Genomic DNA, 13,660 nt, shown 5'->3' on the forward strand with positions numbered 1-13,660 from the left:
AGGTGGGGGCTACCACTAAAAAGGCCTATCCCCTTGCTGGCACACTCTGCATTTCTCTTGGAGAAAGTCAGAGAGAAGTGCCTCAGGTGGCAATCATAAAGGTAAGGCAGGTTCTAATGTAAGGAGGTAACCTTGGTTGTATTGTGGTCCTGAGCTACATCAGGCTTCATAAGCCAAAATGAGCACTATGAATTGAACCTGAAAACAAATGGCAGCCAATTAGCATTTATGGCATAAATGCTAGGAGCCTTTTTAAAACAATGGAACTTATTTAACACACACACACACACACACACACACACACACACACACACTCACACTGATTTAAATTAGACAAGTGCAGTTAACTTGTTCTGGACTACCTCAATCAAATTTCAAGATATTCCCAGCCTCAACTTTCAGTTGTGATATATGAGACTGCAGTAACTGGTCTGATGCCAATGGCGAATGCTCTGGCTTAGTGCCTGGATGGGAGGTTGGTGGAAACAACTCTGAGAAGAGTGAGAGATAATAAATAAAGACTGGCCTACCTATGCACATATGGAACTGCTTTATACCAAATCAGACCATTGGCCTATCAAGCCCACTATTGTCAACTTTCAGGCAGCAGCTTTCCAAGGTTTCTGGCAGAGGTCTCTCTCAGTCTCACTATCTGCAATCAGAGGCAGTATGCTCCTGAATACCATAGAATCATAGAATCACAGAGTTGGAAGAGACCACAAGGGCCATCCAGTCCAACCCCCTGCCAAGCAGGAAACACCATCAAAGCATTCTTGACATATGGCTGTCAAGCCTCTGCTTAAAGACCTCCAAAGAAGGAGACTCCACCACACTCCTTGGTAGCAAATTCCACTGCCGTAGCACTTTCTGGAAACTGGAGGGGAGAGTGCTATTTCACACAGGTCTTGCTTGTGGGATTCCCATGGCCACTGTGAGAAGAGGATGCTGAACTAGATGGACCACATACCTGGTGCAGCGGGCTCTACTTATGTTCTAACTGGAGATGCCAGGGATTGAACCAGGAACCACTCTACTAAAGCACTTTATACTTGCTAAGCATGATTTTTGCTAAGCATGATTCTAGTTATTATGTTATGATCAGACTCAGAGGGCATAAGACGTCCTAAAACCAACATCTTTTAATCCAGCAAATGCTTTTTTCATGGCCCCACCTGTACTGGGCCTGAAGAATCTGAGTGACGTATTAGAGGTGGGGGGGGGAGGGGTCACAACCACATTTCCCACCTGCCATTTAAAGAAATGCAGCTGTAACCCACTCCAAAACCTGAATGGCTTCATTCCTTTGGCTCCTTGGTTCTCCTGCAAAAAGCAATGAACTGACCTATCACGCCCCAGACAACACAGACTTCAAAAGATGGAAGCACCACAGAGTCTTCGAGGACTAGGATTGTAAAGAGCCAGGACAAGATAGAGCTCTCATTCCTCAGTTGGAAATCTGGAAAGATTGCAACATTGCATGTCCCATGCCTGTGCAGGCTGCCTCTTACGCATACCCCCCCCCCAAAAAAAATTGTCTCAGGTATACACATAGTTCCCACAATCTTTCCACTTTTTTCATTTGTTGTGAGGAAATGGTTTGTGGAAAATTGGACACAAAATATATCTATTATATTTTAGATGCAACAGCACACATTTGCAAGCCTGCACTATACCACGCATACAATGTTCCAACATTTCAAACTTTGTGAACTGGTCTTTGGCATTATATACTGTTAAATATCTTCTTCTGAATTGGTTCCACTGTCATGCTTCCAGTTGGATGCAGTTGTTCCTAAACTGCTATCAGATCTCATCAGGACACTAAGAAATTGTTTGTGGAAAAATGCACTTACTTCATTCCACGGGACTGTTTATATAAATACTTCAAGATATGCTTCAGAACTGATTGCTTTAGGGCTTCAGAGAGTAAATACTTTGAGAGCAACTTTGTAGTTATCACTACAGCTACCGATATATGGATGATGTCATATTAGAGGCAAAGAATACTACAATACCTTGGAGAAAAGCAGTATCTTGGACATTATAATATAGCCAGGCATGGGCATACCCAGCGTGGGGCAGGGGGGGCAGCTGCCCCCCTAGAAGCAGGGCCGGCGCAGCCATGGGCGAAAGCGGCACTGCCGGCGGGGCTGGTGGGCAGAGGCGGAGCACAGCCCGGCAGAGTGCGAGTTCAGCGTTCCCACCCACCGCGCCGCCCCGCGCCCTTCCTCCAGCTCCCCGTTGCGCCCTTCGGCAAGGCCAAGCACGTCGGGGAACCAGAGAGCGCGACGGGAAGCTGGAGGGCACGGCATGGCGGGCGGGAATGCTGAACTGCACTTCCTTCTGGGACGGGATGCGGGGTTGGGGAGGAGAGAGCTCGGAAACTTCTGTCTGGAAATGCACTGCTTCGGGGCTGACTGGCAGGAAACTCCAGCGGAGCTATGCTGGGAGGAAAGTAGGGGGCGAGAGGAGAGCTGCTTCTCTTCCTCCTCCCTGCAAAGCCCCCACTCCAAATTATGCTGGCGTCCTCCCTGTGCACCTTTCCCCAGGTTCTCAGGAGGAAGCAACTGCCGGGTTAGAAGTGTGTGCGCGCAAGAGCACCGGTAAAGTGATGGCAACCACCGGGTCAAAGGTTTGTGCCCCTCCCCTCCCATGCCTTGGCCCCCCCTTGCCCCCCCCTAGGTTTGATCCTGGGTACGCCCCTGTAGCCAGGGCTTATTTTTTTTATCTAACTGGCTCCATAGCATGTTTAGAATATTTACATATAAGCGGGTATTGCTTCAGGGGAGAGAGCTGGATTGCAATAACCACCATGTTTCTTCCTCCAATACCAGTTATATGTACTTGTATTGGTAAGTGTTAAAATATTATTAAAGCTTGATTTCCCCTTTTTTGTACAATTAATTCCACAATCTAGTTCCAACTGCAAAAGTAGCATCTAACTGATTCTATAGGTTTTCAACCATCCAATTCCACCTTAAGCTTAGCAATAAAGTTTGCAGGCAGAGTAGGCCTGAAGCTATCATTACAGCCCCTGCAAACTGATAACTGATTCAGGTCCTTCTCTCAACCTGACAGCAGCATAAGCTTGAACTAAAACCCGGCTTCATTCTCTTCCAACCTGCCTTTCAGCAGCTTTAAAAAGATCAAGAGTCCCCAGTAGGAGTTTCTTATGGGAGTGGTAAAGCTTAAGAATTTGAATAACAAACTTATGTGAAATTCCTCAGGCAGTGACTGCATGTGGTTTAACTACACACACACACACACACACACACACAGAGAGAGAGAGAGAGAGAGAGAGAGAGAGAGAGAGAGAGAGAGAGAGAGGTTTGCAGGAATATTTTGCATAGGTGTGCTGGACAAGGGCCATCTCTGTTCAGCAGTAAGTCTGTTTAACTTGCTCCTAGAGAATTTTAAGAGATTCTTGGCAAATCTTCCTGTATCTGAACAGCTTGGCTAGCTAACAAGATTGTCATAACGCCTATTAAGAAAGCATGCCAACTGACTTTGGTTGCAATTCTATACATCCTATTACCTGGGTGTATAGGACTGAATTCAAAGGTACTCGCTTCATAGGTTGTATAGGTTTGCACTGTTAATGACCCATCTGCAATGCAAAATACATGTCAAGAGTGTGGAAACCTGGCCAGAAGAACTACTATGGCACCAAAGACTTCTTAAAGGACTCTTAAGGAGAAAAGTTTGCTTCCTATGAATCCTGTAGTTATGGGGAAGATGCAGCTGATAAGCTTGCTAGCCTAAAATGTAGCTATTTATTTTGAATGAGTTTTTAGATTTCCTCCAAACACTTTCCATATCTGTGTAGCAAGTAAACTTTGCAAAGATGTAATTATTTCTCATAACTGATTCTCATAGATGCGTGTATCTGCAGAATTTTAAACTTCTTGGCAAGAATTAGGAGGAGAATAAAATGCATAGGATATACCGGTACTAGAGAAAGGAATGGGGAACAGATTCTGGGGGACATGGAAAGGGACAGAACATGAGTAGAGTGCAGTGAGCCACTCAAAGCCGCAAAGAGAGGTCCTATATTTAGAGATACTACTTGCATTTTTCTAAAATACTTCCAGGGAAGCCTGAAAGAGGCATCTTGAAAGAAGAGAATACCTGTAGTCTGCATATGATACTAGATAGTAAATACCACACATATAAATATTTTTATATACATTCAACATATTTTCAGGAACATAGCAGTATTTTTAACCCTGACAGACGTTCAGCAAGAGATATTTAGCCTACTCAATGGTCAGAGGTTTTCCTCCAACAAAGAACAGATCTGCATCCACATGCAGCTGCTGGGTGACCTTGGGCTAGTCACACTTCTTTGAAGTCTCTCAGCCCCACTCACCTCACAGAGTGTTTGTTGTGGGGGAGGAAGGGAAAGGAGAATGTTAGCCGCATTGAGACTCCTTCGGGTAGTGATAAAGCAGGATATAAAATCCAAACTCCTCTTCTTCTTCTTCTTCTTCTTCTTCTTCTTCTTCTTCTTCTTCTTCTTCTTCTTCTTCTTCTTCTTCTTCTTCTTCTTCTTCTTCTTCTTCTTCCAGCTGTGAGAGCAGCTGAATCCCAGGCAGGCTCATCCCCAATCCACCCTTGGGGTGGCCCATTTCTGGGCTTTTGGGGGTTTCTGATTGCCAGTGCTTTTTTTTCTGGGGGTACGCATACCCCTAAACTTTTTGTGAATTAACGGGAGAAGAAACTAAAACTTTTTTTAAAAAAAATTCTTCTTTAGCACTGTGAATTGTCAGTACCATTGAATAGCATGGTGAATCATCAGTTCCGTTGCTACCCCCAATGGCGGCCTCATTTCCTGTCACGGAGTTTCCTGAGTCTCAGATGGTTTGAGAGTACCCCTAAACATTTCTAGGGGGGGGGGGACACTGTAAATTGAAGTAAATAAATACCTGAACTTGATAGCATTCAGCAGTGGAGTAGCTCCAAATCGGTCTTTGGCGTAGACAGTTGCCCCAGACTCCAGCAGATGTCTGACTATCTCCAAATTACCTTCACAGGATGCAACGTGAAGAGGTGTACGACCATCATAATCCTCAGAGCTCAAGTTGCCACCCTATGACAAGTTTATTTAAAGGAGTGTATTTAAATAATAATAATTCATCCATCTAACAAAGGTCTCAGCAACAGGCCCAGTTTATCATTTCCCAGTTTTTCAGCCAAGAAACTGGCTTTCTTACTATTTTTAATATGAACCCTTCAGTTAATGGAGAACACTCTCTTGAGGCTTCTTTCTGTGGGCCAATCCGGGACAGCTGAGGCACACAGCAATGATCAGGTTGAAAACCCCCCACCAGGGACCTTATAACAGGGATGGGCTAACCTTTTCAGTATAAGAGCCACATTGACCCATCATCAACCCTTCAGAGGCTGCATGGTACGGCTGAAGTGTAAAAATGGCTGTGGCTGCATTTTGAGGGTCTTGGGAGAATCACAAAAACTTTTGGCATCACAGAGTTACGGCAGGTGACCCACAGGAATGGCAAAACCTCCTATTTTTTAATTACTTGTTTTTAACAGGCAAATTTGGGCAGGGAGTGGTAGCCACCAAAAAAACATTGGCACCACTGTACTTATTGGAGAAGTCAGTAAAGGGGGGGGCAGGATTCAGCTAACTAGTCTCATCAGTAGAAGCCCTGCACAAGGACTTCCACTCGCCCCTCGCAACAGCCCCCCCCCGTGCTTCCCCCCCCTCCACCATTGGCTTGGAGAGGTCAAGAGAAGCCACTGAACAGCAGCAGGGGAAGGGGGAATTGTTCCTTCTTGCAACCCAAACTGCTTGCACAATCAGAAGAGTGCAATGTTGAATTCCTTCCAGTCAATTAAAAAAAATTGGGGTGGTATTCAACTACCTTTTACTCAAAACAGATCCAATGAAATCAATTGATTAACTTTAATTTCAATGGACTTCCTTTAAGTAAAAGTTGAATACCACCCTTAAATTATTATTAAAAATAAATAAATGGACAAATTTGGGGAGGCACAAAAACATATAGCACCACAGCATCAGACCTACTGGAGCAGTCAGTATAATAATATAATTCATTTGCCATGCTTAGTGAAGAAGGTATTATGCAGGCTTAGGCTGCACACCTAAGGGCATGTAAGCCTCATTGATTGGTACAGGAACTACTTCTGAACAAATAAACAAAGGACTACACTGGTTTTTTTTAAATAAATAAAAAAACCACAATCCTGGTAACAGAAGCGATGGTTGCTTCCCCTTTGAAAATATAAAGGCCAGCAGTCATTCTGATCTGACTCTAGCTCTAATCTACAGTGGTACCTCTACTTACAAATTGAATCCGTTCCGAATGCACATTTGTATGTAGAAAAATTCGTAAGTCAAATCACGGTTTCCCAAAGGAATGCATTGGAAATGGATTAATTCGTTCCAGAGCCTAGAAAAAAGACTTTAAAGTGCACTTTAAAGGCATGCAAACTGCACAGCAACATTACCTTTCAGTGCAGGGAGTGCAGGCGGCGAGGGCCCGATCTGGCCGTAGGCCAAACAGCGGGGTGGCGGGAGTGCTGGCGGCGGCGGCAGCGGCGAGGGCCCGATTCGGCCCAGCGGGGTGGCAGGAGCGCTGGCGGCAACGGCAACGGCTCGATTTGGCCCAGCGGGGGTGGCAGGAGTGCTGGTGGTGGCGGCGAGGGCCGGATCAGGCGGGAGCCGTCTGAGTGTAGCGGTGGTGAGGGCCCAATTCGGCCGTAGGCTGAACAGCGGGGGGGGCAGGAGCGCTGGCGGTGGCAAGAGTCAGATCCGGCGGGAGCCGGCTGAGCGCGGCAGCGGCAAGGGCCCAATTTGGCCCAGCACGGTGGCGGGAGCACTGGCGGCGGCGGCGAGAGCCCTTCGGATGTCAAAGAAATTTGTAAGCGCGCCCCAATTTTTTCTACTTGTAAGTAGAATGTTTCGTAAGTAGAGTCATTCGTAAGTAGAGGTACCACTGTACTGTAATTGTTTTTCCCTGCTGAAAGACTGCCCTGGATTTTTAATTTTCCCCTCATAACTATAGAGCCTGAATGTCATGGAGTTATACCTGCACCCACAACAAAAATGCATTTGAGATGACCATAGCGTGTGAGGCTTTCTCCTTTTCAGGGTGCAAATGATCACATGAAAATCACTATAAAAAAGAGGGTCTTACCATATTCTGTAAGGCTTTTAGGGCATCGATGTCACCATTTTTTGCCGCTGCACAGGCCAAAGGAGGAGTCAAAGCATCTCTAACAGCTGCTAGCTCCTGAGAAATTAAAATAGCCTAGTTTAACACACATCTACACATTTCCCATAATCCCATCCCATCGTGCCTGGATATAATAGTGTGGCTTGCTTGTGTGAAGTTATCTACATATGCTTGGTCTGTATGGACCTCGTTAAGTGCATCTGGTCTTCAGTTCTGATACAAAGCAATCCAGGATGCAAGAATTGTTGAGGGAAGGGGGTTGAAGTTGCTTTAAAGTGCTTTGTGCTCCCAGAAAATTTATCATACAAACTGCATAAATGTATAGCATTCTATACTTTGCTGTCTTTTTTAAAAAAAAAAACATAAGAAGAGTCATGCTGGAGCAAGTCAAAGGCTATCTAGCCCAGCATCTTGCCCAAATGCCTATGGGAAGCCTGCAAGCAGGACATACGTGCAATAGGACTCTTCCCACTTGTGTTTCCCCAAAATACTATTTAGAACCATCCTGCATCCAACAATGAAGGTAGAGCACAGTCATCATGACAAGTAGCCAATGACAGCCTTAACACCCTCCATTACTTTGTCAAAACCTCTTTTAAGAAGTATTTCTTTCTTCTGTTTGTCCTGTAGCTTCCAACAATCAGCTTTATTAGATGGTCCCAGGTGCTAGTTATTATGCAATGGGCTTTCTGCTTTAACAGGTGTCATTTGAGTAAGTACCTCCTTGCAGCTGATAAACAGGTATTTTGCAATCTCTTGAATAAACTTGCTATCTTTGAGGGTGATCTTTGTTCCAATGGGCACAACAGTCATTTCTCCTCTCAGATTCTCCTTCACCATCTTCAGGAGAAAAAAGAAGTAAGTGAGCAGTCTGGGAACCAAGTCAGAGGTGAATGTGTATGCGTGTTTGGTTTGGAGGGGAAGGATTGTAACAGCAGGTCCTGTTCCCAATCTCTACACGTTTGGTTGTCCATCTGCATAACTGACAGTCTTTACCTCACTGCGAGAAGCCAAGTTACAGGGAACCAGGCAGAGGGCCTTCTCGGTAGTGGCACCCGCCCTGTGGAACGCCCTCCCAACAGATGTCAAAGAGAAGAACATTTATCAGACTTTTAGAAGACATCTGAAGGCAGCCCTGTTTAGGGAAGCTTTTAATATTTAACAGACCATTGTATTTTAATATTTTGTTGGAAGCCGCCCAGAGTGGCTGGGGAAATATATTATTATTATTATTATTATTATTATTATTATTATTATTATTATTATTTCCAGTGTAGAAGACAGACAGGTAATTAAAAAGATCTCAGATATAGTAAAAATGAAATAAAGACATAATGCATGCAACTTCAACATGAGCCCAGTTTTATGGGACATGAGAACCAGGTCCTTGGATCATGTAAAAATAACTTCAAAACGCTGGATTATTTAAAAAAATGTTTGAAGTGGGATTGGAAAAACTCTAGAAAGAAAGTCCCTCTAGAAAGAAAGCCTTAGGAGGTCTCTACATATATAAACTAGCATGTGATATGTAAGTCCCTTCAGCCAAACCAACAAAGTCAGTGGATCAAGAGAGAGAGAGAGACTCTCGACTCTCATATGGTACTGGTCAGTCTAGAATCCAAACTCTGGTTTTGTTACAATACCTCGTAAGACCAGGGGATTTCAGTTACCCAGCCTATAAGTCATATTAGAGATTGGATACTGTGAAGTTGGGAAACGGTATGAGCAGTTGTTGTAGATCCCCAAAGAATCCATGTATTTTATAAGGCTGCTGAGGATGAACTGTTTGAGACCCCCTCACAGAACTGCAATTCTCTGGGATATTCGGGAGAGGGGAGGGCAGAAAAAAGTTCTGATGCTGTGCCAGAGAAGAGATTCCAGAAATGGGGGAGAGAGAAAAAATAGAAGCACTGTAGCACTTGTTGCACATAAATGATTTCATTGAATTGTGGCCTAGCTCTTCTGCAATGTAGAATTGCTTCATAATTACAGAGAAAAAGAGAGAGTCTGGGAATATAGATGACTGTGATAACTATCTGGAAACATGGCTGTGCACAGTTAAAGAAAGAAAGGAGTGCTGTGGGAAGGAAGGCTGCCCTCAACTTTAGCATTGTTTAGGCATGTCTTAAAAAGAGAAGTAGTGAAAGAAAACACTGTAGGTGTGGGAGCGTCGTTTCACTTCTCCTTTCCATGGGAGGTGAGACTCTGATTTGCTGTACAGGGGCATTCCCCCATATGGCTGAACAACAAGCAGTTTCTCTCCCTCCCCTCTCCATGAACCAGATGTGATGGTTCTTCAGCTGCAGTTCAGTCCCTGGTTATTGTGACGTATAAAAATTAGCAAGCAGGGCACAAACTATTTATATATGTTTAATTTTTGCAGTTTAATCTTACATATAGACAGCAGTCCTTTGAACCTACTGGTAGTTGGGATGGAGTGGGAAGTTTGTGGGCTCTGACCAAAAGAAAAGCCCTTCTTAACCAGAGGTTGGGTGGCCATCTGTCATGGATGCTCTAGCTGAGATTCCTGCATTGCAGGGAGTTGGACTACATGATCCTTGAGGTCCCTTTCCAACTCAACAATTCTAGGATTAAGCAGACCAAAGGCCCATCGAGTCCAGGCCTATGTGTGTCAAGGGGAAGGAAGGCTCAGAAAGCCACAACTTGAGAAAAGGACTACTAGACTTTTAAAAAAAAAATCTGAAGTCAAAGATATTTTACCTCTCTCTTCTCAGCCAAGGTACCAGGTTTGCTCAGGACATAGGCCAGCTTGGTAAGAGCAGCTTCAGGTGTCATATCTCCCCCTGGAATTACACCTGCATCCATAAGGGTCTGTAGTCAATGAAGAAAAGGTTTGATGAGTATGCTGTTTTGTAAAGTATGCATATTGCAAAATGGTTTCCACTAGTACAGGGAAGGGTACCCAGTTTCCCCTAACTCTCTATACTTCGGCATCATATCCCATAGTTCTGATGTGTCCCGTTTCACCACCGGAAGCAGAATGGGAACATGGCATGGCACCCTCCTGCTGCCACCACTGCTGCCTCCCTTACCTGGGTTGCATGGCAGTGCCTGGTGAGATATTGCAAGTTTGTGCTGAGGGTTGGGGGGACCAGGAGCAGGGGGTTGCAGTGGTATCACAAAGCAGGTCACCAGAGTCTTGTCTGAATAGAAGTGCTTTCTGCTAGTGTAAAACCACAACTGCATACATCCCATAATTATTCTAATAGTTATCTGATATTATTTACAAAGTGCTGAGTGCTCCAAATATATGAGGTTCTCAGAGGTAAAATCTATTACTGCAAGTCAGATAATTAAATCTTTTTGTTCCTTTTATATTAGATTGTAATGTTGCCTTGGTGGCTAATAAAGTGCTTTGTTTGTGGTCACTGATACTATCTTGCTCACATAAGAATAAATGAAAGCATGCTGGATCCAGCCAATGGCCCATCTAGTCAGGCACCCTGTTCTCACAGTGGCCAATCAGATGCCTGTGGGAAACCCGCAAGCAGAACCTGAGCACAAGAGCACTCTCTCCCCTTGTGGTTTCCAGCAACTGGTATTCAGAAATCATTAACTGCCTCCAACTGTGAAGGTAGAGTAGGCATGGCCAAACTTGGCCCTCTGGATGTTTTGGGACTATAACTCCCATGATCCCTAGCTAACAGGACCAGTGGTCAGGGATGATGGGAATTGTAGTCCCAAAACATCTGGAGGCCCAAGTTTGGCCATGCCTGAGATAGAGCATAGGCATCATGGCTAGTAGCCATCAATAATATTTATTTATTTATTTATTTATTTATTTATTTATTTATTTATTTATTTATTTATAGCTATAGCCCACCCATCTGGCTGGGTTTCCCCAGCCACTCTGGGCGGCTTCCAACAGAAGAATAAATGGTCCTCTCCTCCCTGAATTTGTCTAATCTTTTAAAGCCATCCAAGTTAGCTCACAGAATCACGTTTATTGTTTTCAGTGCTAAATGTCCAATAGTTCTTACATTCATCAAATAAGGGGATCCAAGTTAATTCTAATTCTTTCTTGAGAGGTTACCTATCTTAGCCACAAACCTAGTATGTTTTAAATTTAAAACATACCTAAAAATAGTGGGAATGTGAAAAATGTTTATATCACACAGGTATAATTGTCAGGTAGCTGACATTGGCTGTTGCCCTTTGTTTAATGTACAGTAAACCCAATGGTAAAACTGGGCTGGCTGCTGTTATGTGTGAACTGTTCCTCTGCATGTTCCTCAGTACTGTAGTTGATACCCATATCTGGAACAGGCATGCTCTGGTACAGAGTCCAGAACTGAGTTTCTTGAGCTGTCACAGACATCCTGGGGAGCTCTGAAAGCAAGCCTCTTAACCTGTAATCTCTAGAGTACAGATACTAGATTAGATCAGTGTGTTTGTAGTTGCTCCCATAGGCCAGTTTCACATTTCCAGAGGGAACAACTTCAAACTGCACCGAAGATGTCTCTTTAACAGTTCTTACATTATTTCTTTTTTCATTATTGCAGTGGCAGATTCAACTATTTTCCTACAGCAAACCTCTTAGCTAAAACATTTCTAGAAAAAGCCCAGCCAGTTTAAAAAATATCAAGCAGTTCAGCAGTATAATATTATGAAGTAATAATTACCAATATGTGCACATTAACCAGGCCTTTTAATTAAATGGGAAAGGGAAACAACAGGTCTAGCTTTGTACTTGGCACTGAAAGAGGTAGATTGCAAGCCTAACTTACAAGTAGTAGACTGGGGGAAGGGCTTGGTTAACTTTGGGGCAAAACAGAAAACAAAACAGCATTAAAAATAGCAATAAAAAACTCCAATGCCAGACACTTGGCACCACCACTTAAAATTTGATTTATCTCCAACTCATCTAATCATATAAAGGTTGGGCTTTTAATTCTGCCACCCACTTTGAACCTTTGGCAAATATCTCATCGAGATTTACTCAGTTTACTATCAAGTCTTTGGGAGGGGCGAGCATCTAAAGATGTGTGCGGGGATTTCTTAGCCATCTTCATATTGAAAACCTCTGATTCATTCATCACTCTGGTGGTCCCCAGTTCCAGGCACACACACCCTTAAAAATGGCACAACCATAATCAGATATAGACACCATCATCTTGTATATGCTAGGCATATAACTACCAAATTTGTCCAGAAGTTGTCAACATGGTAAAAGCCAGGAAATATCCATTACAATTGATCTTGCATCTAGGAGTGACACAGGAATGAACAATCTTGATGAGGGCTTGGACAGATAAAAATTAAAGGTTTTGAATCTGGCCAGTACTCTGCCATTCCATACTGGAAAAGAAGCAGATTTCCTGAATCAACGATCCCCACAGGTTTTACTAAAGGGAACGTTCCTACTTTCCTGCACAGTTTTGTCCTTGTTTGGGATTTCAAGGCAGGGTGGACACACCAGAGCATCTACTGAGAAACTATCAAAGTAACCACAATATATCATATAAGTGTGATCACTGGGAGGAAGTATGGCGAGAGTGAGGGCAGGGGGGTGAATGAATATCAGACAAGGCTCAAAAGTTCTTTTATCTATGATATATTATGGTATGGAAAGTGGTTTGTCTATTTGTTTTTCCATCTGTTCTCTATAGGTTTGTTCGCTTCTCGGTGTATCATTGCCAAACCCTGAGGTGGGACAGCAGTCATCATCAACATTTTGAGGCAGGCTGACATTTTGAATCAAACATGACTTTGGTGTGACTTTGCCCATTTTGGGGGCATAGGTTTGGCCACGTCTTGAGGTATCATTGCCAAAACTCAGCACAAGGGTTCCTGAGTTAGGGGCAGTGGACTTCATCACTGTTTGGATACCGTGTGCCATTTTGAATCAAGATGGCAGTCCAAAACATCACTTTTGCATGACTATGCCCATTTGGGGGCATAGGTTTGGTTGTCTCTTAAGATATTGTTGCCAAATTTGGCAGTAGGGTTCCCAAGGTGGCGGCAGCAACCTCTGCCAATGCTTGGTTGCCAGGTGCCACTTTGAATCAAGATGACAAATCAAAACAGGACTGAGGTAGGGGAGCTTTGCAAAAAGGCCACCAAGGAAATTCATGGGAAAGACAGTTTGATCCAAGATGTCTACACTAGCTTTTGAGTTCTGTACCAGAACCTATTCAGTTCTTTCCAGTAACATTGGCTGCTATAGTGGTGGTGACATGGACTGCTGTATGAAAGTCTTCCTTTGGGTGGCAATTGGGAGAGACTAATTGACCATTGGTGTCTCCTGACCAAAGTTATTTAGTTCCTACTAATTCCATCAATATATCTCATACCTTTAAGTCACAGCATTGGGGTCTATAGGCCAACACACAAACACCACAATATAAAAGCCACCCACCAGCCTCCATACAGATTGCTCTGCATAACCCAGAACACAAAATGGCACAAGTGAGACAACA

General features: G+C 43.8%; 1 protein-coding gene across 1 annotated transcript in view; it reads right to left on the reverse strand.

The window, feature by feature from the left end:
• ASPG (asparaginase) overlaps positions 1-13,660 on the reverse strand; it is a 57,506-nt gene that overhangs the window by 13,935 nt on the left and 29,911 nt on the right. Inside the window, exons 9-12 of the mRNA XM_035105031.2 lie at positions 9,942-10,052; positions 7,941-8,060; positions 7,182-7,277; positions 4,926-5,089 (exon numbers count right to left, since the gene is read on the reverse strand). Of these exons, the coding sequence (XP_034960922.1) occupies positions 4,926-5,089; positions 7,182-7,277; positions 7,941-8,060; positions 9,942-10,052 (491 nt within the window). The remainder of the gene's footprint in view (positions 1-4,925; positions 5,090-7,181; positions 7,278-7,940; positions 8,061-9,941; positions 10,053-13,660) is intronic.

The sequence above is a fragment of the Zootoca vivipara genome, chromosome 1, assembly GCF_963506605.1.
Source record: "Zootoca vivipara chromosome 1, rZooViv1.1, whole genome shotgun sequence".
NCBI lineage: Eukaryota > Metazoa > Chordata > Lepidosauria > Squamata > Lacertidae > Zootoca > Zootoca vivipara.